The following is a 26,032-nucleotide window of genomic DNA, read 5'->3' on the forward strand; positions in this document are numbered from 1 at the left end:
ATGCTGAAAATCACGAAAAATTAATAAAAGCAAGAAAAATAAGCACTGAATAGAGTAAAATAATTTTAAAAATGTGTTGATGGAAAAAGGAATTGATCAGAAATAGGTGTACACATATAATTAACTCCATCTCATCATATCAATTTTCTAACAATAGCTTCAATGACAATATATATATATATATATATATAAAATAACATTGTTATAATTAACCAAAAATATCACAGGAGTGTGAAGTAACGAAAAAAAGTAAAAAAAATTATTAACATAAAATCTCGACCGATATGAGTATATAGAGTAACAAAGAGAAATAAAGGAAAAGTAATCGTAATATGTGGTGTCAAAAAATAGATGGATGTTTAGTAGAAAAGCATCAGTAGAATACGCGAAAAGTAAGAAAATTATGGTAGTAACGGTAAAACAAATAGACACAAAAATAAATAATTGGATTGCGCAAAAAAAAAAATTACCATATTATGTTACATACTTTGTTTATTTTTGTGTTGACAGTTACTGAAGATGATCCCAAGGAAGGATCAAAACGTATAATTAAAATAATTTTTTTGTCTTAGTTTTTTATATCTTTTTTTTTTGTTTTTTACTTACGCCTTTACCACTCGCGTTACGGCTCTTACTGGTCTATTATTGGATTTTTATTGGATAAATCTAATATTCATTCTAATATTTTCTTTAATACTTTTCAAAATCAGATCATTCTTTTTTAAAACAATTATTTTTATCTATGATTTCCTTCCAAAAGTTTATTTTTTAAAATCTTTAAGTAAAATCTTGTTCATATTACTTGTTAAAAGTACAAAATAATATTCTTTCTAATGGTATAAATTAAATTGATTAAATTAAAAATTTATAAAAAATTAAAATTTTTTATTAAAAATAAGAGAAAAATAAAGTTCATAAATACACCTTATTAAATCCTATAACCTTTGTCTCAATTTTTGTACAAAATGCTTTATTTTTGAGATGATTGACTGTAGCAAGATTATTGGAATACGCTGCATATAATATAAAATCTTAGCTTTAAACATGAATTAAGATATTTAATTACTGATGCAGTTTTGTAAAAGAAGAAATTGTTCTAAAATTTTATAAATGAGATTATAAAATTATCTTGTTGACTTTTCAATTTTAAATCATTTTGCACATAAAGGTATGTATTGAAATAAAAATTCAATTTAATAATCTACGAAATATAAGCTAACATATATAATATAAAATTGTTGTTTTAGAGAAACAAGCTATATAACATGATTCAATATTGTAATAATATTATTTTATCATCAATTTTTTGGAATAGTTTAATTGTATAATTTAAGATATATAACAAAAATAATTATAACTTTTAGAGAAATTTATAAGTTTTAAGTTTATGCAAAAACAAACAATTTTTTTATAACAATATTTTTGAAACATCGACTTATATTTAAATGCAATAAATGAAATATTTTAGAGGATCCATGGACAAGCATATCTTTAATTGTGTCACAAACATAACCACAATATAATTTTTTTTTAAAATTACGTGTATTGATTGAAATGACTCACTCTATATTTTTGTCTATGGTTTCTCTCAACTGTTTAATTTGTCGCCATATAACACAAATCGGCATCAATGAATTTTTTCTTAAACTAGACAACACAAGCGCGCGCTATGAGCGCGACAATGTCTAATTTGGATTCGTGGTTTTATTTTATTTTATTTTATTTTTAACATTCTTTTATTGTCAAACAATACCCCTCGTGATAATAGTCATTCAATGCTATAAATATCACCCATATCGAGAACCATTCAGTATTGCGAAAAAAACAACAACAATAAACTTCGAGATATGCGAGTACTTTACATGCTTTTTTTAGAAACGGACTGTATAATATATAATAACTAATTAATATATATAATAATAAATATATATTGCAACGTTTTTTTCTGCTCCGAAACACCAAGTTCGGACAGGGGAGCGTTCAATTTAAATATTCTAATAGTTCAAACAAGAAAGCGTTAAAAATCGGTAACAAAAGAGTTACTCGTACTTCAGTACTTTCGGTAACTCACGATAAAGGTGGACACCAGGCGCATGTAAATGCGCCACGATATCAATGAAAACGGTACTTAAGGTAACTCTTCAAAATTCGGCAGTGAGTCGCGGGTTTATAGGATTTTTAGTTTATGGTTGAGAGAGAGGTATATAGAGAGACATACACATGTTGACATAAATAGACATATATATATTTCAAACACTTAGGATTAACAATTTTACATGTAATAAGTATAGATTGACAATGTAATTATATAACGGACATTAACATAGAGGCTAGCGGTATGGAAAAATATAATATAAATATATAGGCGAATATGTCGGTATGACGGAATCGATCTGTTAAATTTTCATTAATTATAACAATATTGAATACTTTAAACAATTTCGCGACAATATTATACAAACGGAATTCACAAAGAAAAATCGGTAAACGGTGTGCTGTTCAAACTTATTATCGCGGACACGCGGTATATACAGAGGTCACATAAACATAATTCAAGACACGGCGCAGTATACAAAAAAAAGTAACAAAGAGATAACGGTAATTTCGTGACTCTCTCGCACGACTCTCTCGCCGAGACGAAAATTGAAATCTTTAACACACTCGCGGAGAACGGGTGCACGCAAATTCCGCAAATCTAATGACCGAATACGTAAGAAACGTGACTCTGAATATATCGGCAAACAAGAATTTACGATTCTCGCTCTCGGAACGATTGACTTTCGGTGGCACTTTTTCGGAGAGGGCTCGGCTTGCGAAATTCTAAATCGGCTGGCCCTGCGGTACGATACTCAGAGAAAGAGACCGCTCTCTCTAGCACAAAAACGATACGATAACGAGAGGACACGGTACTCACGGTAATTACTCTACGTTCTCGCCACTCACGGCATCAACCAACAATTACGTACGGCTACCCGAGAGGCGGCTTACAGTAGTTGACGGTGAAGCTTGGTCCTCTGGTCGCACAACTGGAGATCTGGAGGCACCCTCTCTGGCTTATGGCACACCGAACAGTGAAAAGCCGGGCCTCGCGCGCCTTGGTACCTTAAGCGCCGCGCCGATCTCTCGCGCATTCCATCGATGATAGGGTCGATGGCGGGGGTCCTAGGGTCTCCCTGACTCTTCCCCTAGCTGGGGTAATTTCTCGCCGGTATTTTTAACGTTGCATGAGAGGATGTTTCTCCGAGTTTGCGCCCTTGGCATTGCTCCTGAGGGAATAGGCGGTAGGCTGGCCGGGCCCTCCGTCGTCTCTCCTCAGGATCGGCCCCGGGGTTGATAAGGCTCGAAGTTCTCTCAGTACTCTGGAAGATGTTAACCGCATGAATATTGCGCGAGAGATATTTAATTGAATTTCGGCCACTCGATACTTATCTGCGCGAGGTCCCGTGCTCTCTCTCACTCTCGCTCCATTTCTCTTCCTCTGCTGCGGCATTCCGGCACATCCCGTCTCGTTTCCTCTTGCTTCACAAAATGGTCTCCTGCCGCTCTCTCGGACCGTCGCCGTAGCTCTCCCTATGAATCGCGCTGCACGCGCATCGACAGGCCGATGCTGCGTGCAATTGTGATTCTCGCAAAAATAAAAATACAATAAACGGATCGCACTTTCCCCGAAATGAGAGGCGCTCCAGATCCTCGCGTCTTACCCGATCGGGCTTTCCGCCCTTGTGACGGCGCTCCAAAAGCGTCACGTCACAATATTAATACATGTGAGTTCCAGTGAGAAATGATTGGTCGAATAGTCATCGATTTGACATTGATTCGACGAATTTGACATCGATTCGACAACAAATCGACGTCGATTTTATCATCATTTCTCACAGGGGTATTAGCGTGTAATTATTAGTGCGTATAATACAAATACGAGACAACATAAATAAAAACAATTTCAGAGATAGAATTATATATTTACCTGGATTGCCAAACCAAATGTATATCTTTTGGATTAAAATCGTCATCTGTTGTTACATCCTTGTGTGGTGGTGTTGTTACAACATAATCAATTAAACCCAATCAAGTAAACCCAATATATTTGCAACGCAGATATATATATATTCACCCACAACATATGTTTATAATATAGTATATGTCTTTTAGGCTGTCAGAGAACAATAAGTGTGATCATATAATAAAAATAATTATAATAAAGAATTATTATTATATTTATGGTAGTTTAAAAAGTTCTAATTTATCATAGTTAATAAAAGACATTATATGTAAAAAAATTGACGTACCAGCAGTTTCGTACTTATCTGATTCGGTTCCAGCCATGATTCACAGGAATCAAAATTTACAATAATTTTATCGAGTTCACACTTAATCGACTTTGCGTGCGTTTCCTTCTATCTCGATGAACACGGCACAGCCACTTACTTCGATAGCTATGGATTGCCCCCCTTGTATCCAGGATTTCTCATCCGACTTCGACGAAACTTTATCATCCATCGCTGGAATATTCAACAATTACAAGGAATTTTTTCTAAGACTTGCGGACAATACTGCTGTGTATTTTTATATTATATGTGCAGCGGTTATAATCTTAATCAGTTTCTCGCTCTTTTTTCCGAAGATTGTGAATATAACGATCGTTTAATCATACACTTATTTCGTAAAATTTTTACTCACAAAAAACAAGCGAATTATAACAATATATAATATGAATTTTGGTATCAATAAATGAATTTTGTTCTGTAAAAATATTTTAAATATAAACCATATACTTTTAAAACCATTGTTCAATTTTCTTTCACTTCCTCTTTCCAGAAATTTCTTCAACGTGCACGTTCCTGTTCACCTTTATTAAGCCGCACGTTATTTTAAAATATAATTTTATCTGACATCTTTTCAACAATAAGCATTCTTTCTAATCTACGATGATGTATTATTTTTTATCGCAACTCGAGTCAGAATGCTCGCCTGTACAAATATTTACGTGTTTTTTTTTATTACCCTACGGTATCGTCAGCCACTACCTGCCACCGATCCCCGGTCGACCGCATGACGCTTTTCTTGGTCAAAATGTTTTTACCCCACCCCGTCTAATATCGACCATTTGATTCGACGAGCTATCCTTGCCATACGTATACCCGAACTGTTTTTACCCCACCCCGTCCAATATCGACCATTTGATTCGACGAGCTATCCTTGCCATCCGCATACCCGAACCCCCATACCGTACTCTACGCAACTTTAACTTAAATGCCTCATCTAATCATTAGACTAGTAAGATCTCGTTTAGCTCAACATACTAGGACCCTGCTCGGAAACACGAAGGTCCCGGTTTCAAATCCAGAGAAAATCAGAAAAAATAAAAAAATTCTCATCCCCATTTTTCGGGGCCAGTCGCCATTTTTTTTCCCCCCAACACCCGCACTCGGAAAAACCAGGCGCTGGTGGTGGGGGAAAGATAAGACACAGCGCCAGAGGGGTCGGTGGTGGGGGTTTGTTTTGACGGGCCGTACCTGCCACTATACTACTAGTTGTAAATGCAGCGATAAAAATTTTAGCCGGAAAAATCGACAATGACTTGACGCGACGAGTCGATTTCAATTACATTATCAAATTCGGCGTAAACAATGCAGTTAATTGTTTCGGTAAGCGACTTTTCGAATCGTACTTCTAACCGTAAACTGTCATGTCTCACGAGATTCCAATGCCCGGCGCAATTGGCGGACAAATCGGGTGTGAGATCAAAAGTGAAAAGCGTGTATCTCTTGGAATAATCGTCTGTACTTATAGAATTTCCTTCATTAAAGAAATGGATACCCGTTCCCGCGAAAAGCGTTTGATAAGCATCGACATAAAGCGGTTCTTCCAACGAGAAAATCGGTTGTAATGATCTACTAGGAATTTGCGTACCGTCGACGTACAGAGAGAAGAAATTTATACCATAATTTTTAAAATTAAACGGATTTAATTTTCTATCTCCATTAAATGCTTTATTATTAACAAACCGGACTATTATTCGTTTCGGTAATTGACCTAGTATTACATTATTTAATGATTCGCCCATAACACCACTGTGAATCGTGAATGTTTTAACCTCGACTCTCGTAAGCGGATACTTGGCCGTAACTTTACTCAGCATTCTAGCATGCGCAAGTAACACTCCAGGGTTTATTTTTGCTCTTCTCACTAGTAAGCTAGCATCGAGAATATGTATTTTCGACGTGCTGTTACTTTCCATGAGACAAAACGAATCTTTCGAGCGGACGAGTCTCAGTCAAGGTCGGTAAATGACGCCCGCCGCGCCGCCACCTCAGGTCTTCCGCCGCACTTCGAGCTGTTTGGATCCAAAATGGCGACCACAACGCTCAGCTGATCAAAAATCCATAGATAGACGCGACGACAGGTACGTGGCGTCTATCTACGGACCTTGAGCTATTCAGCCAAAAAATATAATGTTTGATTTTTAGGTAAATGTTAATGTTTAGGCTGTTTAAAAGTTAAGTTAAAAAACATAAAAATAAATAATACTTGGTCGAAATTAGAAAAATAAACAGCATGCATTCTCAAATATATTAACTAATTTTATTACTAACTCTTAATTAAAAACATTGAGTGTTTAAAATAATTAGACTAGAAATTAAATTTTCCAATAATCTTATATTTTTATTAATAAACATGTAATTATAATAATTAAAATAATAACTCAAATAATACATTTTAAATGGACTTTAACTGGCGATTAAAATATTGCAAAAAAAAAATTTATTTAAATAATATTGCTATTAAAATAAATATTTAAAAATAATAACAATATTGCTTTGTAAATAATTTTGATTTTTAGATAATAGATTGCCTATGAGCACTTTTTGAAGCAAAGGATTTATTTTTCGTTAAACGTATTTTCTTTTTTTGATCTTTAACAAAAATAATTTGTCGAATATGAATATATCGACGTAAAATATTGTAGAAGAAATTACAAGGTTTGGTACGTTCCGCACAAATGTTTGAGATAGTTAATTCTTTATAAGGTGCCCATTTTTCGATCATTTGTAATAAATGCTCAAATAATCGAGGGTGCAGAGCACATCTATCAAAATGCGCTTGCAAATGACCTTCAACTAAAGAAATATAGTTAAATATACCATTTGAAGGATTTTCTAAGAATCCAAAAGAAAGAGCTTTGGTATAAAACGAATACTGACCATTATCATCAGTAAAAGCTTTTAAACAATCATTACAAGCGTATTTTTTTCGTAAAACATAAGAAATTGCACTTCCTAGTACGTTGTTTATAATATTACACTCTAATCTATTCGTTATTGGGGTTACATAAGTGTAATTTTGTGTATTTTCATAAACGGGGGAATACATACAATCGTCTGGCGGAATCACAATTAAATCTCTTCCTTTCTTTGGTTCTTTTGATAAAAAGAATTGAACGTAATGCTCATCATTATCATCTTCATAATTTTTTTTGGTTTTTCGAGTGTCCAAAAATTGACATAATGTAATCAGTCGTAGACACCGTTTAGTTTCTAAAGCAGTTGGATTATCGTTTCCATGTCGACGTAAAGTCGAAAACAAATTTTCTATGGCATCTTGATTAAGGCGAGAGGTTAAAAAAAAGTTATATCCAGTTTTAAATAATAAATTCACGAGTGTTATAGTATTTAAAACTGATATTTTTATACCCGTCTGAACTGGTTTCCATGACTTGCCAATTATTATATTTTCTATTAAATGTAAAAAATTATCAATAATAGCTATTTTTATGTTTTTATTACTTAAATTTATAGCTTCACTTTGGTATCTGCTATTCATTACATCAAACCAAACTCGAACCTTTCTTATAAACCAAGCTGTAGTTTGAGCTTCTTTATCTATCATTTTTAGTTCAATCAAAGTTTCTAGAGCAACGGCAGTTCTTACATTAAATATATGCGCTGCTGGTGGTACTTGCATTTTATTAAAAGAAGAAGGCCTTAAAATCTCAGCTGTTATATTTGGTGCTAATTTTAAATCACTATGTCGTTCTTGAATTGCAACTAATTCTTCAAGGTATTTAAATCGTACTTCATTACATGGTAAATTTTCAGACTCTACAATTGATCGGGCTATTATAATGATGGAATTATTGGTTAACGCCATTCGTAAACTTTTTAAAAGATGTGGAGCATCTGGAAAGATATAAAAAGAATTACCAGTTCGTACGGGATGATCTATAAACGGTACAACGTTATCCCTCGAAACGTTTACTCCTAAGTTGCGCCATATAGCTTGATTTTTCGGACCCATATCACAGACTAATCCATAAACCCTAAAGCCTATTTTCTCGATTTCTTCAACAATTTCTAAAAGTAATTGGGTCATTACACAATCATCTGAAGATTTAGACGTCAGATGCCACGAAATAATTTGCTTCCAGTTTTCTGTTAGTCCTCTGAGCATAAAAACAACAACAGTAGTGCTTAGTTTTGCTTGTTCTTCACACGTTGTGTGTCCAATAAACGACCCTGTAGTTATAGATAAAAAATATATATTTCATTTTTAACGTACTTTGGATTTCGAACCAATGGGTTACGCCTATGAACTGTATAGAGAGACAAGAAAATAACTAAATTACAAAATATGAGAAAAAAATTATGTTATTATTATTACAATTTTCTTACTCTAATACTATTACTTATAGGTATCATTATCAATACTATTATCAAAATCATTATTTTAATTACAATTATTATTTTTACAATTATTATTAATATTATTATTATTATTATTATACAATTGAAAATATATTCTATTTATCAATAAAGAGACTGTAGAAAAACACTCATGAATTAGTACTTATATACAGAGATATACAGAGTGTAGGACTTTCTTTTAATAAGGATGCTAAGAATATCTATTTTTGTAATCATATTTTGTAATTATTAGTCGTAATATAAATATAAACTTCAGTTTGTATCATATATACCTGTGCTAACATCATACTCCAAGGATTTTTTAATTTCCATTTCATCCATCAAAACAACACTATCACTTTGAAGCGCAAATGAATGAGTTTTCTTTTTCTTTGCCATTAATGAAAGGACGTCATTTAACAGACCAGGAGAGAAATCAAGTTTATTGATGTGTTTGCATAAAGTAGAATAAGCTGGTAAAGGTAACTGAAGGTCTTTTTTCAAATATAAATAGGCCTTCCATCCAACTAAGTAAACAGAAAGTATTAAAATTAGTGTTAATTCCATACAAAAACTAACATTACTTTATTTAAAAATTGAGGGAATTACCAGCGTATCTTATTTGTGTTGCAAGTTTTAAGCATTCAGGAGACCATTTTGGTTGATGTGGATTAGATAATCCTGCAGCAAATTTCTTGAAAAATGGAATATTTTCCAATTTTTCAGATAAAGTACAACATTTTTTCTTATAAGATTTCATTTTTGTTGTCATTTTTAGTCGTAATAATTTTTCATTTTCATATTTCGACTTTAGCATATTAGCTTTTGCACGCTCTTTTTCTAATTGCAGTTGCAAGTATTTTATTTCATTAGCTTGTCGGATAGTACCTTCTTCATTAGAAATGTATTTTGTTTGTAACATAAGTGTGTCACTGTCACCATCAGTTTGAATGCTTGCATCTGTGACCATTTTTGCTGATGGAAAATGTTCATTTAGTGAATTTTCATCGATAACGTTCTCATTATCCCTAATATTACTGTTGAAATTAGTTAAAATCACCGGATTAAAGTCTTGAACATAATCATTTTCAAATAGGTTTTCGTGAGGAGTTTGTTGCCCTGCAAATAATAAATGTAATTAAAAAATAATAATTATTATCTAATATCCACAGATATTGAATAAAAAAATATGATTCTGTAATAATTCTTACCAACTGCTAACTGGTTATTGAATGTAATTGTTGAATTTTTATCATTAAAAATAGTTGGAACAGCGTTTGGTTTTAATTTTCGCCATTTATCCTCTCGGTGGTTTTCAAATTGGGAGTCATCAAAGTGATGCTACATAAAGTAAAAAGTGATAATTAATACTTGCTTGAAATTTAAATTATAATATTTTTAATTGACATAATTCATTTACATACCTCGCATAACCTCGAAGTCGGTGCTATACTTTTACCGCATTTTTCGAGCCATACTTGTTTTCGTTGCTTGTCTTTGGGAAACCGAAACATACGAAATCCATTTTCACTGCGATTCTTGCAATGTTTTGCACAGCAGCCTACCATTGCAGCTTTTCGTCTTTCCAACGAGACACATGTCCGTACTCCGTACAGTGCCGTACACCATCAGCGCGAATGGCGAACTACGCACACAGTAACAACTATTGTACAGACGTGCACTAACACACAGTTACTGGATCCAAAATGGCGGCCGTCGGAAGACCTGAGGTGGCGGCGGGCGTCATTTACCGACCTTGGTCTCAGTCGTACTTCTACACCGTTAATTAAGAATTTGTCATGATTGAAAACGTCGCAATGGAGATGTCCTATAAGATCTATCGCTCGTCCGCCTCGAATGTAATGGGCGCGTCTCGCGAGAGCGGTATTGTTTTTCGATTCCAGTAAATCGTCCATATGACCTAGTGCAAGGTCCGTAGATGAACGACAGGAGGGGAAGTAAGACCGTCGCATGAGCGCCATTTTGGGGCTACGAAGTATGTGTGAGTGTGTGTTGTACGAGAAGAGTGAATAAGTAGTAGTGAGAGAAAGTGGAATGTGGAGTTGAGATTTAGTTTTGAAAAATATATAATAATGCCAGGCTGTTGTGCAAAAAACTGTCGCAATCATACAGAACAAGGATTTCGTCTCTTCAGATTTCCTGCTAACCAAGAACGTAAGGAAATTTGGATTAAACAGTGTGCTAAAGATCCAAAAGGAGATTCAAGGTTATGTGAGGTATTATTGAATCTAGAGTAAATAATTTTATAATACGACTGTTCAATTTTAAAACATAGTACAGAACTGTATAAAAAATATCAAAAATTATTTATTTAATATTAATTTTATTGAATAAAGATATAATAGGTATTAGAGACTTAACAGATATTGATATATTAAGTTTCGATATTGATAAATTAAGTTTTAAAATTGTATAGTTGAATATTTGGAGTATCCTTGGCAAATATACAATAAATAAGCAATAAATATTTGTTGTAGTTTCATTTTGATGACTCTCAGTTTAAAAATAAACAACAGAATGGACGACGTAAATTAAAACTCTATGCAATTCCTACAATTTTTATAAATGAGGAAAGTATTAATGAAGTTTTACAATGCAACGTCTTTTCCTGTGCCGAAACGCCAAGTTCGGACAGGGGAGCGTTCAATTTAAAGATTCTCCAAGATTAACTAATAAACGGAAAAAAATCGGTATCAGAAGAGTTAATTCTACGCCCTTAGGGGCGTTTATTAACTCACGGTAAAGTTGGGCGCCAGGCGCGTGTGAACGCGCCACGATAATACTGTGAACGGTACTTAACGTCACTTTTCCAAAAGTCATACAGAGTCGCGGGTCTATAGGAGTGATGGGTCTATGGTTGAGAGAGAGGTATAGAGAGACATACACGTGGTGTTAGAGTTTGACAGATATATATATATTTGACACTTAGGAATTACAATTTGACATCGGATACATACAATTGGACAATAAAATTATGTAACAAACAGTAAGATATAAACTAGCGGTAGCGCATCAGAAATAGAATATAATAAAATCTGTGAGTAACGGTATTTTCGGAATTGACTTATAAAATCAGTATTAATTATACACGGTGAAACATTCTATGTACTTTCGCGACAATAATATACAAGCGGAATAACAAATACAAAATCGGTAAATATTATGAGGGTCTAACTTATTTTCGCGGGCACGCGGAATAGACAGAGGTCACAATACGATATGCCGAGACACGGCACGGTATGAAAAAAACAAGATAAAAACTAGATGACGGAGATTTCGTGATTCTCTCGCACGACTCTCTCGCCGAGTCGAGAACAAGGAAATAGTTCACAAACTCGCGAAGACGGCTACACGCAAATCCCGAAAATCTAATAATCGAGCTAATAAAAACGTGACTCTGAATATTTCGGTAACCAAAATTGACGATAATTAATTTCGATACGCTAGACTGTCGGCGGCACTTTTCGGAGAGGGCTCTCTTCGCGAAACGCAAAGTCGGCTGGCCCCGCGATACGATATCCCGAAAAACGAAAGAGAGAGACCGCTCTCTCGCACACAAAACGATACGAAAAATGAGAGAGTACGGTACTCACGGTAATTACGGTATACTATCAATCTCTACGGTACCAACCAACACGTAACTACGACTACTCGAGAGGCGGCTTACAGTTCAGGCGGTGAAATTGAGTCCTGGAATCGTCTGGTGGAGTCCTGGAGGCACCCTCTCTTGGCTACGGCACACCGAACAGTGGAGAGCCGGGCCTCGCGCGTCTCGGTACCCTCTTTTCCGCGCCGATCTTTTGCGCATCCCTCGATGATAGGGTCGATGGCGGGGGACCTAAGGTCTCCCCCCGCCTCCCCCTTTAGCTGAGGTATTTCTTACGCCGGTAATGTATTGCTGGTTGACAGGATTTTCCTCCGGGTTTCTTCCCGCGGCCTCTCTCTCCTTCGGGAACAAACGGGAGGCTGGCCGGGCCCTCCGTAGTCCTCTTTTAGGATCGGCCCTGTGGTTTATTTGGCTCCCGGAGTCCTCTCGGTATCTATAATATTCCAACGCCTAGAGTCTGCGCGAGATATTTCAAATTAAATTACGAATATTTGATACTTAACTGCGCGAGGTCCCGCGCTCTCTCTCTCCTATGCTCGCTCCATCCTCCTTTCGCGCTGTGGTATTCCGGCATCCTCCTTCTCTCTCTTGCTGCGGCACTCCGGCATCCTCCCTCTCTCTCTTGCTTAACATGTCTCTCTCCGGCCGCTCTCTCGAGCCGTCCTTGTCGCTCTACCTATGAATCGCGTCGCACGCGCATCGACAGGCCGATGCTGCGTGCAACGGCAATTCTCGCAAAAATACGGTAATACAAAATTCAAAAAAAACGACGGATCGCACCCTCCCCGAAGTGAGGGGCGCTCCAGGCCTCCGCGGCCTACCCGATCGGGCGTTTTCGCCCTTGTGACGGCGCTCCAAAAGCGTCACGTCACAACTCCCCCCTCCTAGGGGAGGACCGAGGAGGTCTCGCTACGAACCCTTCACCTGCCGCCTCTCCGGCAGATTCTCTTTCACATGCTTAAAAAATCGAAAACGGTAGTCCGCCCTGTATCTCCCTGACTGCCCGACAGCCACCTCGCGACATATTCTTTTACCGTCCGCGCTCTCAAACCTCGCATGAGCCGCTCCGCGACCTCGCGATAGGGGGAAATTAGGAAAAAGGAAATAAAGAATACTCTGATTCCAATACTATGGGTTTATTTCCCTCATTGGTCCTCGTCCATTATATACACAATTTTCCAAAAAAACAAACACGAAATGAAAATAAAAAGAAAAATATGCGGAAAGAGAGAAAAAAGAGAAGAAAAGAAAAAAAAAATATCGAACAACCAAAAAGAAGAAGAAAACAAAGAAAGAAAACAAAGAAAAGCGGTATATATAAAAAAAAGAAAACTCCTCGCTCGTCTCCGCGGCCCCCGCGACGTCCTTATATGGACTTCCCGTCCGTGTCACGGGCCCACGGCCACCCGTCCCGCGTCGGCGAGTCCTCGCGCGCCGGCGATGGCATTCGGGGTGCTCGCGGTCCTCGCCCGGCCGTACACGGCTCTGCCCGGCGGTAGTTTGGGCCGCAGCGGGGGCATTGGCGTAGGGTTACGCCCCGCCACCCGTACCCATAACAGAAGTCGTGGGTGCGCCCCAACGGACAGGCCGTATATGCGTGGGCCTGGTTACCACAATTCCAGCACCCTCGCTGGAGTTCGCGGGCCGGCATCCCTCGGGGAGACCGAGTGCGCTGCACTCGGCCGGAGCGTACCCTCGGGGTTCGCCCCGGAGATGTCGCCCGCTCCGTCGTCCGCGGCGCTGGAGGTGTTCGCGGCTCGGGCTCCACCCGCGGCTCGTCGGGCGTCTGAACCGGAGTTTCCCGGGTCTCCGGGAACTCCCGCACCACCGCCCCCTCGGTAGTATATACGGCCTCCTGGTACTGTCTGGCCGTGTCCTCCATGTCGGGCCAGAAGCCCTCGTCGTGCTCCTCGATGAAGGCCACGACCTCGGGGTGCCGCCTCCAGAAGTTCCGCAGCAGCGTCCGGACTGCGACACGTCCGTAACATTTACGCGGCATCTACAAAACGGTATCCGGAACGTGATAAGCTTTAAGGTCCTTAATGTGCCATTTGCCTGCGGGGGTCCTGTCCAGTTGCGCTAATTCGTACACAACTGGAGAGATCACCCGCGCTATCCTATATGGTCCCTGAAACTTGTGAGCCAATTTCGCCGCGATCCTTTCCGCGGCGGACGATAAAACGTGCTGCCGTTTCAGTACCAGGTCTCCCACCCGAAATCTTTTATCCCGTCTACGTAAATTGTAGTGGGAGGCCTGTTTCTCGTACGCTTTATTTAAATTCTCGACTACCCATTCTCTCAATGACTGTAATTTCTGCATCCTATCTGCCCACTTCGCGGTATCTTCGGCGGTAACTTCGGTAGCTTGCTGAGTGCGCCTACTCAGGGAGTAGACCGGTACTAATTCCCGCCCCAAATTCAAGAAAGCGGGAGACGCGCCTAACGACGAATGACATGCGGTATTGTAAGCGAACCGAAATTCGGGAAGGTGTTCGTCCCATTCTCGATGATCTTTATCTATGAACGAGATTATCATCGTTTTAAGAATTCGATTCACTCGCTCTACGGGGTTAGCCTGGGGGTGGTATGGCGGTACGGTAGTGTGCGTTAGATTGTGTTCTTCCGCGAACGTCTTCAGGACTTTATTTATAAATTCGGTACCGTTATCGGTCAACAAAAATCGCGGCGCGCCCCATCGGGATATCACTAAATCCTCGAGGGCCTCGCTAATTTTACTCCCGTTGGCCGCTCTTAGGGCCTTGCATTCGACCCACTTTGTAAATAAATCCTGTATCACTAAAAGATACTGAAATCCGGCCTTGCTACGGGGCAACGGACCTACGATGTCGGCCGCGACTACGGTCCACGGGCCGTCCGCGATGCGACGTCCCATCAGACCCGCCGGACCTGCCTGATCCACCTTTGTCCGTTGACACAAATCGCAATCTCGCACATAAGCGGTAACTTCCCGAAACAAATTCGGCCAAAAATACGATACGGCCACGCGCTGATAAGTTTTTTCCAGCCCCAAGTGTCCCGCCTGCGGCATGTCATGCGACTCCCTTAGGGCTTCTATACGGTATTCCTTCGGTAGTACAAGTTTCCATCGGTCTAAGTCCTCCACGATATCCGAAATTACGCGCTTCGGTCTCAAAAAGTACAATCTACCGTCCAGCACCTTCCATTGCGTAAACTTATTTGGGGTTTCGATAACCTCCCTCAATCGTTTTCGGTACCATTCGTCCGTAATGTTTTCTACATCTATTGTCTCTATCGCGGCATTCACCAAAGCGTTAGTGTGCTCGGTATACGGTATCATGTCGGTATCTTCCCCCTCGTACATTCGCGATAGGGCATCCGGTACATGATGCAGCGCTCCCTTACGATGTATGACCTCGTAGTCATACTCCAATAATTCCAACGCCCATCTTGCCAATTTACCCGTCGGGTTCTTTAAATTATGTAGCCAGCGTAGGCTACTATGGTCGGTAACTACCGTAAAGCGGTATCCTTCGAGGTACGGCCGAAACTTCTTAATCGCCCATACGACCGCTAAGCATTCCTGTTCGGTAACCGTGTACCACGTTTCGGGATCTGCCAGTGCTCTACTCGCGAACGCTATCACTCTTTCTTCCCCGTCTATCATTTGCGTTAACACCGCGCCTAATCCCACCGAACTCGCGTCTGTCTGCAGCACGAACGGTATCTCGAAGTCCGGACAAGCCAGAGTCGGTGCGGTAACTAAATGATCTTGGATCTCCTGAAAGGCGCGATCCTGATCATCCCCCCATTCCCAGCGCCTGCCCTTCTTCAACAGACGCGTTATAGGCTCGCTGAGCGTCGCGAACTGCGGTATAAAGCGACGGTACCAAGATGACATCCCCATAAACCTCCTTAACTGCTTGATATTTCGCGGCGCGGGATATTCCAAGATCGGTCGCGTCTTTTCGGGATCCACTGTAAGGCCTTCTCGTTGCACGATAAATCTTAAATAACGCACCTGAGCGCGGCAAAATTCGCACTTGTCCGGGTTAACTGTAAGTCCGGCGGTAACTATTTTATCTAACACTTTCTTCAACCAAATCATGTGTTCCTCGAATGTAGGCGTAACTATCACTATATCATCTAAGTACGCGAACGCGTGCGGTTCCATTTCGGGCCCTATCAACCAGTCTAATAAGCGTTGGAAGGTAGCCGGAGCCCCCGTAAGACCATATGGCATTCGCGTAAAATGATATAATCCCATCCCTGGGACACTAAAAGCGGTAATTTCTCGACTGTTCTTTGCCAACGGTATCTGAAAGTATGCCTGACTTAAATCGATTGTCGAGATGTACTTTGCCGACCGTAACTTGTCCAAAATTCTGTTCATGTTTGGCAACGGGTACGCGTCTTTCTTTGATACCCCGTTAACCTTGCGGAAATCTAAACAAAAGCGGTATTTACCGGTCGGCTTTTTCACCATTACGATCGGATTCGACCACTCGCTATAGGATGGCTCAATAATTCCCGTCGCGAGCATTTTCTCGGTCTCCGCCCGTATTGCTTCCTGCACTTTCGGCGATACTACATAGCAGCGTTGCTTAATCGGGGGGCTCGAACCCACATCTATCGTGTGTTCGGTTAATGCGGTAACTCCGGGGGTGTCTGAGACTGGCGGTAACGTTCGTAAAAAAATTTCTAAACTTTGTTCTTGTTTGGGCGTCAAATCGGATAATCCACAGCACGAAATCCCCTGCGTATTTTCCGTAGTGAGGCGGTACCGGATGTGTGGCAATTGCGAAAAATGCCATTCGCTTGTGGCGAAATCTATTACTATTCCAAATTTCGTTAAGAAATCAATCCCGAGTATACACGGTACAGCTAAATTCGGTAACAAACCAACGGTAATTTCGCGGCATCTATCCTCTAATTGTATCGGTACAGTGGCTTCGGCTATAATATCCGCGAGCTGACCGTTTGCGGTGCGGATCTGAATCCCTCTAGTACGGGAAGTCGGGATGTTTAGCGCTTCGATTATTTTCATCCCTTCGCGGCCTATTAATGTGCGATTGGACCCCGAGTCCACGAGAGCCGTGAGACTATGGCCGCGTATCGTGACGCAGAAGAAACGTAGAGACGGTAATGTTTCTTCCCCAACGGTAACATACGAATAATTTCGGGTCTCGTTCCTCAAACTCGGAGTCGTAGGGACCCTTTCTACGGGCTCCGGTTCGCGTTTCCCGCACACTTGGTACACGTTTGTACGGTAACGTCCGGTTTCCCGCAGCGGTAACAATACTTTCGGCGTGGTTCCGCGCACCCGCGTGCGCGATGTCCGGTCTTATTGCAGTTCCAGCACTTTATCGTGCTGGTGTTATCTGCAGCCGGCCTGACGGTATCCCCGGAGACGGTATCTGAAACAGTAGCCGCCGCGTTTACTGGAGCTCCGATATTTGAGGCGGTATTCGCGGTTGTATTTTCGCGGCCTTTTTCTCCTTGCGAGTGGCGGTCGCGGCCGCAACGGTAATCGGGGCTCGCGTTTTCCCCTTTGGCGCGTGATACGCCAAATCCGGGAAAATAGATTGTTCGGGCGGTAACGGGGGACGGTAATTTTTCTCGGCCAGAAAACTGCGTTCGACTCGCGTTGCCAAATACTCGAGTGTCGAAAAATCCTCGAATTCCTGCCGCCGAATCGTGATTTGCAGCTTCGGCAACATATTGCGATGCGCGAAATTTAGCTGCTCCGCCAGGGGCCACTGCGGAGACATCCGACTTAACAAGGCCCTCAAACACGTCAAATAATCGGCCGCGCTCTCGAATTCTCCCTGCGTTCGTCGGAAAATTTCGTCTCGGAGCGCGTACTGATAATCGGGGTCTCCGAATCTCCCCCTCCAGGCAGTCTCAAAATCACGCCAATCCCTCCAATTTTCTGCCTCTAACCTCACCCAATATAATGCGGTATCTGATAAGAATAACGGTAGGCACTTGAATAGATCCGCGTCCGAAATCGGTACTATGGCGCGGGCCTCCTTAATACGTAACAAAAATGCCTCCGCGTCGCTACCCCGTTTCCCCGAGAAATGCAAATTCCACTTCCTCATGAAATTGTATGCCTCTGCGGTGGAAGCTTGTCCGGGTCGCGGGTTATTTGCCTCCGGCGCGGGATTACGGTATCTAACTTGAGGCCTTACGGATTTCCGCTCGACCTCATAAATCCCGTCGAAGGATTCGAATAAGGGAGGTGTGGGATCACTTGCGGCCCCTTCTTCTAAGGGGTTCCTACTCAGCCGAGGTTCCGATACCCCACTGGAGGTCCCTTCCTCTGTCGACATTTGCCCTCTCGCTATGCCTTCCTCGTAGTGCAATAATCGTGCCCTTAAGACCGGTACAATTCCCTGCGTGTTTAAATTCCTATCCGCCAAATGATGTCGCGCTTGACTTTTTGTTAGACTTTGTATCCACTGGTGTGGATCGCTGCCTGGCCTCATCGGTAACTTTGAACGGAACGGTAATAAAATCGGAAAGTTTGAATGCAGTTGAGAGTAAACCGAGCAAAACTGTTAAAAGTGAGTAGTTAATTTAAGAAAAAAAGAAAGAGAACGAAAAGAAAAATTATTACACGCGATAAATAAAAAAAAAACCCGATACTAATATCCCAAAAGAAAAAAAAGTTATGGAAACAAAAGAAAAAAAAATTTTGTAAAAGGGAATCTGAAGTAGTACTAAAATAATAATAAAAATAATAATAAAGAAAATTATACTGACAATGAGAATTGAACTGCACTAACGATTTGAAATAATCCGAAAGAAAAAATAAAAAGAATCAAAAGAAATAATAATCTCAGAGCTATAAGAAATTAAAATAATAACAAGTTCAATACGGAAAAGAAAAAGAAATAAAAACCGACAAAACCAAAAAAAATATATATATTTGCTAAGAAGTTTCGGTAAGCTAGACTTAAAAAAGAATAAAAACTAAAAAAATGATAATACTAAATCTCGGTATCAAAACAAGGCAAGATAATAACTTCAGTCCCGAAGGGCAGAGAAAGAAAAAAAAATAAGAATAATAACTCTAACAATATAGAAAAATAATAATAAAAGAGAACAAAAAAATAATAATAATGACTCTAACAATATTCGATATACAGACGGAAGGAAAAGAAGAAAGAAAAAAAAATATAAACTAATAATAAGTAAGGTTAACTCTTAACGGTTGACTCAAGATATCCGAAAAAAAAACAAGAAAATAAAAACACGACTGTTATTCCGAAAAAGTAACACGAACGAGAGAAGAAAAAAAAATTATAATATCTCATACAAAATAAACGACTAAATTCGGTATCCTGGTATAGGTCGAAACGGTATCAAGAGGCCAGGGTACTCGCCCTAAGGCTGAGTAACGGTATCCGCGCACAATAAACAAAACAAAAAAAAATGTATATAACTGGGATTAAAAATATCAACTCGCTCGACCTCTTTAGAAGTCGAGACAAAACCGATACGGAAAGCGAAAAGGCAAAAAAAACAAAGGTATCCCTAACTATAATATATTCCTATATTTCCCTCGACTTATTTTCGCTAACGATATTTACGCGTATAGCGGCGAATAACCGAAAATTTCCGGACGGTCACCAAAATAAACGAGACACGGGCGTAAAAAACACAAGAGAAACGAATCCAGTTCAAATGTTTAACAGACGAAAGTACTGGAACGGTATTCGGTACCCAGATAGACGGTAACAAAAAAAAATTCGCAGAATATTCGATATCAGGCCCAAAACGAAAGACAAAGAAAGGAAAAAAAAAACTGCAAAAAATTGTCGACACTTTCCCCTCACTAATTATACTAAACAAACGGTAAATTGGCGCACTCAATTACGGCGCCGCGGTATCAAAGTCGGCATATTTCCCGATGGCTCACAAGTCTCAAAGACGTGGATAGCTGGCTCAATTACTTACGGCCAGATAATATTTTCCACAATCTTCAAATTATCAGTCTACGGTATCACTGTACGACACTAAAAATTTTCCCCACTAATAAACGAACGATAAACGAAAAAAAACGAAAACGAGAACCAAAAAGGCGAAAGAACGAAAAAAAAGGGAAAAAATTTTGTTCAAATGATATATAAAAAAAAACACATATAATATAATAACTCACATACAAAAAAAATATTTTTGGTACACAAATTCAAAAAGGAAAAGGAAAAATTTTCAGGAATATTACTCTCTCTCTCTTCCTATAATATTCTATTAACGTAGCCCCACGTTGGGCGCCAAAAATTTGCAACGTCTTTTCCTGTGCCGAAACGCCAAGTTCAGACAGGGGAGCGTTCAATTTAAAGATTCTCCAAGTTTAACTAATAAAACGGTAAAAATCGGTATCAGAAGAGTTAATTATTTGCCCTTAGGGACGTTCATTAACTCACGGTAAAGTTGGGCGCCAGGCGCGTGTGAACGCGCCACGATAATACTGTGAACGGTACTTAACGTCACTTCTCCAAAAGTCATACAGAGTCGCGGGTCTATAGGAGTGATGGGTCTATGGTTGAGAGAGAGGTATAGAGAGACATACACGTGGTGTTAGAATTTGACAGATATATATATTTGACACTTAGGATTTACAATTTGACATCGGATACATACAATCGGATAATATAATTAGGTAACAAACAGTAATAGATAAACTAGCGGTATTGAAACGAAAAATATAATATCATAAGATCGGCGAATATCGGTATTTTCGGAATTGACTTACAAAATTAGTATTAATTATACAAGGTGAAACATTCTATATAATTTCGCGACAATAATATACAAACGGAATAACAAATACAAAATCGGTAAACGTTATGATGGTCTAACTTATTTTCGCGGGCACGCGGTATAGACAGAGGTCACAATACGATACTCCGAGACACGGCACGGTATAAAAAAACAAGATAATAACTAGATGACGGAAATTTCGTGATTCTCTCGCACGACTCTCTCGCCGAGTCGAGAACAATGGAATAGTTAACAAACTCGCGGAGACGGCTACACGCAAATTCCGAAAATCTATTAATCGAGCCTATAAAAAACGTGACTCTGACTATTTCGGTAACCCGAATTTATAATAATTATTTTCGAGACGATAGACTGTCGGCGGCACTTTTCGGAGAGGGCTTGCTTCGCGAAACGCAAAGTCGGCTGGCCCCGCGATACGATACGCCGAAAAACGAAAAGAGAGAGTCCGCTCTCTCACACACAAAACGATACGAAAAATGAGAGAGTACGGTACTCACGGTAATTACGGTACACGATCAATATCTACGGTACCAACCAAAACGTATTTACGACTACTCGAGAGGCGGCTTACAGTTTCTGACGGTGAAGTCGAGTCCTCGGGTCGCACTTTTGGAGTCCTGGAGTCACCCTCTCTAGTCTAAGGCACACCTAACAGTGGAGAGCCGGGCCTCGCGCGTCTTGATACCTTCTTTTTCGCGCCGATCTTTTGCGCATTCCCTCGATGATAGGGTCGATGGCGGGGGCCCTAAGGTCTCCCCCCCGCCTCACCCTGTAGCTGAGGTAATTCTCACGCCGGTAATGTATCGCTGGTTGAGAGGCTTTTCCTCCGGGTTTCTTCCCGCGGCATCTCTCCTTCGGGAACAATCGGGAGGCTGGCCGGGCCCTCCGTAGTCCCCCTTCAGGATCGGCCCTGTGGTTGCTTTAGCTCCCGGAGTCCTCTCGGTATCTATAACGTTTCAACGCCTAAATTCTGCGCGAGATATATCAAATTAAATTACGAATACTTGATACTTAACTGCGCGAGGTCCCGCGCTCTCTCTCTCGCCTACGCTCGCTCCATCCTCCTTTCGCGCTGCGGTATTCCGGCATCCTCCTTCTCTCTCTTGCTGCGGCACTCCGGCATACTCCCTCTCTCTCTTGCTTAACATGTCTCTCTCCCGCCGCTCTCTCGAGCCGTCCTTGTCGCTCTACCTACCGATCGTGTCGCACGCGCATCGACAGGCCGATGCTGCGTGCAACTGCGATTCTCGCAAGAAATACGGTAAAATGGAATACGAAAAAACGACGGATCGCACCCTCCCCGAAGTGAGGGGCGCTCCAGGTCTCCGCGGCCTACCCGATCGAGCTTTTCGCTCTTGTGACGGCGCTCCAAAAGCGTCACGTCACAGTATGTATCACCCAGTAAATTATTAGAGTTCAAATATATCAATATCAATTTTTTAATAATATATTGGAATACAGAGAAATTATAAAAAAATATATTTCGGCAATAAAAATTTTATAAATATATTGAAAATATTTTTACTACACGCGCGCACACACACACACACACACACACACACACACCCACATACACACTATATAAATGCAAAATAATACAGAAAATAAATTTTTAATAAAAATCAACATATCAGCTATTTGTGTGTGCATATGTAGCTGCAAGCATGCAACGGATTTATTACTTGATAAATTTATTTACGGACTTATTTTGCATGTATGTAATTGTAAAAATGATTAAAATATTTTCAATATTTAAAAATTTTCAAGTTTATCGCCTTATATTTCTATAATTTTTCTATATTCTAATATATTGTAAAAAAATTAATATTGATATATTTGAACTCAAGTTTTTTACGTGATTGAATATTATTGCATTGAGCCATCATACGTTACTCGTAAGTTCTTTTACGTTATAATAGTATTTATGTAGCAGAGAGAAAGAGATAAGAGAGAGATTATACAATATAACTTCAATAATCGAAAAAAATCACGATAACGCTATTGTCATATCTATGTGTGTGCATATATATAAACTTATATATTATATATTTTATAAATAAGTAAAATATTATGCAGACAATGTATACAATATAAAATGTTCAGTTTGTGCTATGCTTCAATCAATAACACTGGTCGACAAAAAATGACTTTTTTCAGGTTCGAAGATTTCCAAAGCGTATTTTTGTAGATTTTTTTCATGCCGATTAGAAATTCGGCCGCAAAAATTGCGTATCACGTCACGTTTTTTAGATATCTTGATCTAAAGATGCAAAAAAGGGCATTTTAGATACTTTTCCGTAAAATATATAGCTTTAAATTGGGATGTGATAAAAAGTGCTACGACGGCTCAAAATAAAACTTCTTGTAGTTTATGTAAAAAATATATAAAAGGTCGAACCTATAAACAGTTTATTGAAGAAACTAAATTAAAAAATTGAAAATATTTTTCGCACGTTTCCTTATACTACTAATACAAAGTCTTTAGAGGTTCGATAGAATGGTTCACTTTTTTCATAGATATTAATGTAAAAATTTCTTCACTGATAAATAATGAATGTAAAATCAGATTTTTAAAATTAAGAAAGGCGGATTACAATTTTAAAGATTAAAGATTAATTAATTTAAAGATTATAAATTGAAAAAGAATATTTAAAAAAATATTCTTTCTCTCTATTAATCTTAAAAAAATATTTTTTAATATTTTTATATATTAAAATATACTACCTATATATATTATTATATACAAATAATTGTTGATTATTATATTGCATTATTAATTAATTGAAGTTAGAGCAACATGGCAGCAGCGTTTTTTTTTACGTGGGGGAAACCTTCAAAAGGCACCCCGGTTTTCTGGGGTAGTGTGAGATTCTTACTCACTAAAACCCCCACTATGCATACGTTACATGCTGCAATATGGCGTTGATTCAATGGTATCCACGCCTCTTTATTGAAAGTGATCCGCCCTTCAGACGTCTCCAAATCTATCTGCAACAAGCAACTTTATAGATAATATCAATATAATTATAATAAAAGAAATAATTCATTATAAAATCTGAAAGGAAAACAATGTCAATTATATAATATTAAAATATCAATTACTTATAATAACATCATAATTTTTTGCGCTTATTGGAAACACAATAGAAGCGCTACAACATATTGTTACATATTCTTATCCCGAAAATCGTTATATATAAATATTTAATACAAAATATTGTAAAAAATATTTCATATAAATATAAAAAATAATATAAATAATAAGAAATGTTAATAAAAGAATAATATATGCAATTTTTTCCAATGCAATCAAACATCTATGAATTATATATTTGATTGTATAATATTATTTTTGAGATCTTTTCTATTTTAAAGTTTTTAATGTAGTACAATTACTTTGGAATAAAGATATATAATAATATGTATACAATGTACAGTAAACAATAGCAAAGCAATGTACATATAAATATACATACATTTAAATATCTAATCTTTTCTATAATTTGAAGTTAATAAAAATTTTAATATATGTAAATGCTATTGTTTCTGAACATATTTAATAAACAACACGAATTAATAATTCGAGATAATATCAATATAATATCTCGAATATTATATTGATATTATCTCGATTATACATTGATTAGCATATTTGATTAGATTATAGAATATTATATTGATATTATCTCGATATTACATTGATTAGCTGGACGGGATCGAGGCCGTAGCTGGCTCGGAGTTCCTCCGTTCGTTCCAGAAAGGCAAGGGGATCTTTGCCATCGAAGAAGTGACCCCACTTTCGGATCTGATTCATTGTCTTCATCCGGTCGAGTGCCGGCAGATCCTGGCGGGGTCGAGACGTTCGACGGCCCACCGTGTTTTCGCTGCCACTATCGTCCTCGTCGGACATCTGGTCGTCCCCTGGTACGATAATGGTCGGCGGGATCAAATTGACAGGCTTCTGCTGTGTGCTAGTCCCCGGCATGTTTTCTGGATTCTTACTCATGTGTTTTCGCAGGCGTTTTCTCAGCGTGTCCAGCGGAGCGGTCGAGTCAAGGTGGCGTCTCTCCAGCTCCTGGAGGACCTGGTCTTTTGTGAGCGAATGCACCCACGCACTGCTCATTCGGTGCTACGCAAGTTAGGCCTACCGTGCGTCAGGTCCCTGTTCGGGCGCCATGTAACGGTACGGTTTTCGTATCGCCTCGGACGGCTCGCCGGGATCAGGATTCGACGGGGTCGGAAGGCCAAACTTGCGTACACGTGATTAAGCTTCACAATCGGTTTATTCGAGTCTTATTTACAATACATATACATATGCTTAACCTAGCGGACGATCACACTGTTGTCTATGTACAAACTTATTACTAACGCGCGGACGGACGATATATCTCGCGGTCGCGGAGCCGCGGGCGGCGGCGCGGCGCGCTGCGGAAGAGTCGGATGCCGGGTACATCCTGGCGTCAGAGGGGGCACGCCCGTCTCTGCCGACCGGAGAGAAGGAGCCGAATGCCGGGTACCCCCAGGCAGCGAAGGGGTCAAACCCACCTCCGTCGGCCGGACACAGGAGACCGAATGCCGGGCACTCCCAGGCAGCGAAGGGGTTAAACCCACCTCCGTCGGTCGTGGAGAAAGGAACCGAACGCCGGGTACTCCCAGGCAGCAAAGGGGTTAAACCCACCTCCGTCGGTTGTAGAGAAGGAACCGAACGCCGGGTACTCCCAGGCAGCGAAGGGGTTAAACCCACCTCCGTCGGTTGTAGAGAAAGGAACCGAACGCCGGGTACTCCCAGGCAGCGAAGGGGTTAAACCCACCTCCGTCGATCACAGAGAAGGAAGTCGAACGCCGGGAACTCCCAGGCTACAAAGAGGGTACACCCGTCTTCGTCGACTGTCAGGAATCTCGGTCTTGGAAGCCTCGAGTACACCCAGAGGCTTGGTGTCAGGATCAG

At 39.7% G+C, this 26,032-nt stretch overlaps 1 protein-coding gene across 1 annotated transcript; it reads right to left on the reverse strand.

Annotated features, from left to right (window-relative positions):
- Positions 1-8,904: 8,904 nt before the first annotated feature.
- LOC146721040 (uncharacterized) lies at positions 8,905-10,398 on the reverse strand. Its single transcript, XM_085487472.1, has 4 exons — positions 10,109-10,398; positions 9,896-10,025; positions 9,294-9,803; positions 8,905-9,211 (listed from the first exon to the last, which is right to left on the reverse strand). Exons 1-4 carry the CDS (start codon positions 10,250-10,252, stop codon positions 8,958-8,960), a joined length of 1,038 nt encoding a protein of 345 aa, XP_085343598.1. The 5' UTR covers positions 10,253-10,398; the 3' UTR covers positions 8,905-8,957.
- Positions 10,399-26,032: the final 15,634 nt, after the last annotated feature.

The sequence above is a fragment of the Nylanderia fulva genome, unplaced genomic scaffold (assembly GCF_048542155.1).
Source record: "Nylanderia fulva isolate GAGA-0341 unplaced genomic scaffold, ASM4854215v1 Scaffold56, whole genome shotgun sequence".
Lineage (NCBI taxonomy): Eukaryota > Metazoa > Arthropoda > Insecta > Hymenoptera > Formicidae > Nylanderia > Nylanderia fulva.